The sequence below is a fragment of the Dama dama genome, chromosome 23 (genome assembly GCF_033118175.1).
Source record: "Dama dama isolate Ldn47 chromosome 23, ASM3311817v1, whole genome shotgun sequence".
Taxonomy (NCBI): domain Eukaryota; kingdom Metazoa; phylum Chordata; class Mammalia; order Artiodactyla; family Cervidae; genus Dama; species Dama dama.
In genome coordinates, this window is record NC_083703.1 from 23,834,752 (window position 1) to 23,840,500 (window position 5,749).

A 5,749-nucleotide genomic window follows, 5' to 3' on the forward strand; every position below is an offset into this window, starting at 1 on the left:
CCACAGCCAATAAGAAAAGTACTAGTCTAAATGTAGTAGTCATACTTGAAACTTTCTTGACTTAGCAGTAATTAAAGAGTAGAAATTATAGACCTCCAGTGTGTGTGTGTCACACTTTTTACAGATTGATTTTAAAGGACAACTGACTGCACCCAAATTCTGTACTGCCTTCCAAAGAGGCAAGAACTGACTGAGAAGCCAATGGCTCAGCTTTCTGGGGCTTTAGCTGTAACTTGTACTGGTCTTTGAAAAATTATACATAAACATGATTTCAAGGATAACATCCCCCAATTTTTACTTTGGCCATATCTATCATCCCAATAAAAAAAAAAAAGATCCAGTGAACCTACATCTGGCAACATTCAAGAAGGAAAGGAAGGGAGGCAGTTCAAAGCATCTGTTTACTCCATCCAAATGTATTTGGATGCAGGTACTCTCAGCCTCTGTCCTTTACAATAAAGAGTAAAACCACAGAGCATATACAGCAATTAGGGCTGAGACCATCCAGATCTATCTGAAACATTTATAGACAAAAGGAAAATTTCAAAGGGAGTAGGAATTAAAAGGTTAAGGGGGGGGGGGGGGAGACTGAATTTCCATGAGAAATAGTGACTTAAATTCACACAGTAAACATTTCATTGATGTTTTGTTTCATTCTGTGATTTATGGTCTATAGATGCAACTTCTTAGGTTTAAGATGGCAAAGATCTGAGATCTATAATTTGTCAGACTAGGGGAGGTGGACCCAAAATTATTAGATTTCATTTTTATCAAAATAGCAAGTGATCGCTGCTTCACTTTCTTCAACCTGAAACTTTTTGCACTTGATTTGTAATAAGTTTGTGAAGTTTTGTTGTTATTTAGGAAGAATCCCACCAGTGGTCTGCACAGAACCTGACTGGCCTCATCACATGGTATCACAACAAAACACTACACCCAATAAATGCATTTCTTTCAGGCAAAAACATTACAAGTGAAAATGTCAACAAAGCCATTCATTCCTGTTAACTGTTCTTCAATCTGGAATAAGTAGAAATGTATGGAACCAGGAATTTTAAACAGTGTTTTTAATTGAAAATAAAGCTAAAGCATGCTTTTCAACAGTGCAAATTTCCATAATTTTGATTTACTGCTTCCATCATCACAACATAGTACACCAGCATGGCCCTTACCAAGGGCTAGACCCTAACCATTTGCATGTTGAACTACTTTGATTTTAAGTGCAAATATAGATAGTCACCTCTGATTGTCACTTGCAGTAGAAACTCTCCTGCTCTATACACAGGATGGTCTGAAAACAGAAGTTTAGAGAGATGCAGGGAAAGTAAAAGGTAATAAAATCCAAGTGCCTGAGTTCTGGTACCAAAAAGCCCTGAAATAACTGTTATTTTTCACTTGGGGTATTCTAACAATTCTGACCCATTTTCCTTTTCTTGGTTGCTTTTTTTTTTTACTGCTGTCACTATAAAGAGTCAGACCATAAAATATCCTGCTATTATGAGAAATATTTTAATTGTTTTGCAAGTTTGAGGAGTCATGTTCAGACCACAAGATAAGCAGGACAATAGTAAGAGTCACCTAATTTAAAATTATGGGTGAGGACACAAAAAGGACTTTTCCAATTGCAAGGAGTGGCGTAAAAGTAAAATTACACCCTTTACCAAAAAAAAGGAAGAAAAAAAGACAATGTTATATTTACTTTACTCAATATATGTGAATCAGCTGTTACCAGCATTCATTCAGGACTCCCCAATATTTCCAATCAAAAAAAAAAAAAAAAGTGCAACTACTCTTGGAGAGGAAATGAGGGGAGAAAAAGAAAAAGATACCCCACAAGAAACTTCTTGCTACCTCACTGTGTAACCATGTAACCAACCTAACAAAGTTTCACTGAATTAACAGTTACACTTTCAGGTCTGAAATCTAGTGCATAAACTTAATGGCTCATTGTAATATTTATTATTCAACCTTTTGACATTTATTTGTAGCAGTTGAATTGAGGTACCGGGTGCATTATTAGCATTGAAACAGTAAAGTGTTCCAGCTCTACCGTAATAACTGAGTTTACTTGAGTCTTTAGCCTGAAGTATAGTCTGTGGAATGTAAACCAACCCTTCTCCCACCCCTCCCCCACCCTACTCAAAAAAAAAACAACAAAAAAACCCGCAATGGAAAAAAAAAGTAATCCGATTTCTGTCTTCAAAATGCGATAAACCAGGACTCCAAAAGAGGTGTAACACATTAATGGACTTGTACAAACCATCCTGTGCAGTTTACAACAAAAGGAAGGTATGGTTCAAGAAAATATCTTCCAAAAACTCTTTTATGAATTAAATTTCCTGAATTTGTGACTAGGTGGAAGAGGTATTGCAGAACCGCCCAGCTGCCATTTCCATATAGGATGGGCCTTGTGAGGAGGTTGGGAATCCTTAGTGGTGTTTAAGGAATACGCCGGCCACAAATCCCCATCCTTCCCAATAATGAGTGATGGTGGACAAGGAAAATTTGCCATGAAATTAAATGGCCTTTTCACTGCTGATGCTACATTGCTGGCTACCTTTTTGCGTCTGTTTATAACTGTAAAATCATCCAGTGTTCCTTCATGTGTCTCAGTTTTACCTGTAGGACGAGGACTTCTAGCTGATTTCAGATTTGGTTTGACTGGAGGTGTCTGAAGTACAGGTCGCTTTCCCAGTACTAGTGTCCGGTAATTTTTTCTCACCCTGGCACCAAATTTATATTCCCCATCCTCAGGTTTTGGAGAACCTAAAGTGCATGAAAGGCCCTGACTCTGAGCCAGTGGATTTAAGGAAGGAGTTTCTTTTTCAGGGCATGCAAAACCTTCCTTGGCTGTAGTTAACAAGGCGTCCTCCTCTTTACTTTCAGTCACACTGTAAAACTCACCCTTTGTATCATTGCACTCGCACTTTAGCTTATTTGTAATAAGGTCAGGTTCATATTCTTCATTAGCACTACTGTCTTCTACTTTGATTTTAATATTGTGCAGAAACGGCAATGTCCTGTCGCCCGTGTCAGTACAGGGATTCTCGGCTTTAGTTGTTGCTGCTACTGCTGCTGTATCCACCTCGGGATGAGTTGGCGAAGAAGAGGGCAAATCCGTAGCAAATTCAGTACAATGAGGGATTTTGGAATCTTTTTCTGAATTTGCTGCTGCTCCGGAAGAATCATTATTTAAGAACCTAGCAGCTATTGTGTTGTTATCTGCACAGTGTATAGTAGGAGTTGCTTGTAGGCATTTCCTAGCCTCTCGGAGTATTCTTTGTTGTGGAAATGCATTGTTTGTCTTTGGGCTAGGTGAAGAGGCCCCCTCCGCCAGGCAGTTAATTGTCAGGTCAGTTCTCTTTACAATGCTGGAAATTTCAGATTGTGGGAATGTAATCTCAGATACCCTATCGTTCCTTATCTCTGTGAAACAACTCCCCAGGCTGGCCGGGCAGTACACCGGAGACGCTTTGGGGGCCCAGCTCTGCAGATTCCACTCCTCGGGCGACTCCGCTTTGACACTACTCTTGAGGTCGGGAAGTCTGCCGGCATCCTCGAAAGCAGCGGGTTTGGTTGCAGCGGCGGCGGAGGCCAGATGGTACAAGAAGTTGGCCTGCGCCTGCACGCTGGGAGGCTTGCAGAAGCTGGTGCGCCTGAAACGGATGCTCTGCACTGACACTTGGCTGGAGCCGGAGCTAGAGTCCGACTCGGTGGACGAGTCCTCCTCCTCCTCCTCCGAGCTGACTTCACTGGAATCCGAGGCCCCACTGCCCCCCTCCTCCTCTTCCTCCTCCTCTTCCTCCTCCTCCTCCTCTCCCTCCTCCTCCTCTTCCTCCGAGGACACGGAGTTGCTGGAGCTGGACACACTGGAGCCAAAATCCGAGTCGTTGGCGGCATGGTCCGAGTAGGAGCTGGACTCGGAGTCGCTGCTGCAGCTCTCGGGAAAGCTGCCCAGATGGGGCTGCGGCCGGCGGTGATGAGGGGGGTGGTGACTCGGCTGCGGCAGCTGGGCCCGGTGGTGGTGGTGATGGTGATGGTGGTGGTGGTGGTGGTGGTGGTGGTGGTGGGGCGGCGGGCAGAAGCCGCTCACCAGATGAAACCTTTCCAGGCACGTGGCCCCCGCGGCCGCCGCCGCCGCCGCCGCCGCTGCCGCCGCCGCCGCCGCCGCCGCCTTGGCTTTGTAGGACCTGGGCAGCAGCAGCAGACGGCGGGCGCCGGCGTGCGGCGCGAGCAGGCAGTCCTTGGCGCCCCCGCGCTTGCGCTTGCAGCGGTAGGTCAGGCTCACCGGGCCCCCGGCGCCCGCCGCCGCCGCCGCCGCCGCCGCCGCCGCCGCCTTGGGCTGGGGCCCGGCCGCCGACGCCTGGTAGTAGGCGGCGGCGGCGGCGGCAGCGGCGGCGGCGGCGGCGGCAGCGGCGGCGGCGGCGGCCGGGTGCTTGCTGCACAGCAGGCTCCGAAAATAAGCAGGGTCCGAGTGGAAAGCGACGTAGTTTCCCTGGAGCGGGGCAGTTTCATAGTTTAGAGGGGGTTTGCAAGGCGAGCGCACGAGTTCCGGGTAGTGCGAGCCCGGGTATTTGCTAAAAATCTGAGGTAGATGGGCGGCTGGGCGCGCGGCGGCGGCGGCGGCGGCGGCTGCGCCCGGGCGCGGGGACTGCGCGCTGATTGGCAGGGGCCGCGCGGCTCCGCTCAGGCCCCGCCAAAGTTGGTGCTTGTCCTTCCAGAAAGCCGGGCGGGGGCCGGCGGCGGCGGCGGCGGCGGCGGCGGCGCGCCCTGGCGGCGGCGCCTTTGTGGCCAGGGCCCGGCCGACCCTCCTGCGCTTGGTCTTGAGGACGCGCTCAGTTTTGCAGGAGGTGTAGAGCGCTTCCACGTCTTCCCGGGAGATGAGCGTGCATTTGGCGGCGTGGAAGGCGATGCTGTTGATTGCCTTGAGTTTCCGCAACTCCTCCAGATCGCAGTGGTGCTTTTTCACTTTCAGATGATCCATGCGCTTGTGCACGGTCGTCCTCGGGATGTTTTTCAGCAGATCCGTGAAGACTTGGGAGAGGGCAAACATTTGCTTTCCTTTAATGATGAGGTAGCCGAGCCTCACGCCATCCACCTCTTCAAAACCTGACTTCAGGTCTCCCATGTCGGGCACTAAACGATCCCCACCATTTGCAGTAAATATATACGTGACGCATACATACACATGTATGTATGTTAATCCTCCACCAGATGCTGCGTGTGTCTCAAGGCATCCTGCTAATAAAATAACAAAGACTGTTATTCCCGGCGAAGGGAGTGCCAAACTCGAGGCGAAATTATTGGGGAAAAGAAAAAAAAAAAAACTATGAAATTACACTGACTTGATTCTTGCTTTTTTTTTGGTTTTCGTTTTTTTAAAAAAGAGGGAAAAAACCATCCGGTTTCTGCTCTGCCAGTGTGTTGGTCTAAGTCCCCGCTGCAGATCAGTACCTGGGCCCCTCTATTCCTTCCTTCTCCATTGGAGCACTATGATAATGGAATGTGAAGGAGAAAGAGAAAAGACATGCAGCTGCTATTCCCGCCGCTGCTTTAGCTACAAATAAAATGACAGAGTGAAGTGAGCTCGTCCGGAGACACCTTCATCAATTAATTCCCCTAAAGCCAGCGCTGATTGGACACTCCTGACAGGTGATGCAATAAAAATTGATATTCCACCCCTTCCCCCCAAAATCTCCCACTAATTAGCATACCCTTATACTGCCACCTCCCCTCCCAAAGTAAATAA

The 5,749-nt window shown here is 47.7% G+C and overlaps 1 protein-coding gene across 2 annotated transcripts; it reads right to left on the reverse strand.

Annotated features, from left to right (window-relative positions):
* Positions 1–1,136: 1,136 nt before the first annotated feature.
* On the reverse strand, positions 1,137–5,528 carry SKIDA1 (SKI/DACH domain containing 1). 2 transcript variants are annotated; one of them, XM_061125650.1, is made up of 2 exons: positions 5,346–5,528; positions 1,137–5,238 (listed from the first exon to the last, which is right to left on the reverse strand). In XM_061125650.1, the coding sequence occupies exon 2, from the start codon at positions 5,126–5,128 to the stop codon at positions 2,324–2,326; it is 2,805 nt and encodes a 934-aa protein (XP_060981633.1). In that variant the 5' UTR covers positions 5,129–5,238; positions 5,346–5,528; the 3' UTR covers positions 1,137–2,323. The 2 variants fall into 2 exon arrangements, with proteins under 2 accessions (XP_060981633.1, XP_060981632.1); XM_061125649.1 differs by having other exon boundaries at positions 1,137–5,241.
* Between the last annotated feature and the right edge of the window lie 221 nt (positions 5,529–5,749).

What these genes read in the sequence shown, in the direction of transcription:
- SKIDA1 (XM_061125650.1), bottom strand. Translation starts at nt 5,128, where the DNA reads ATGGGAGACCTGAAGTCAGGTTTTGAAGAGGTGGATGGCGTGAGGCTC.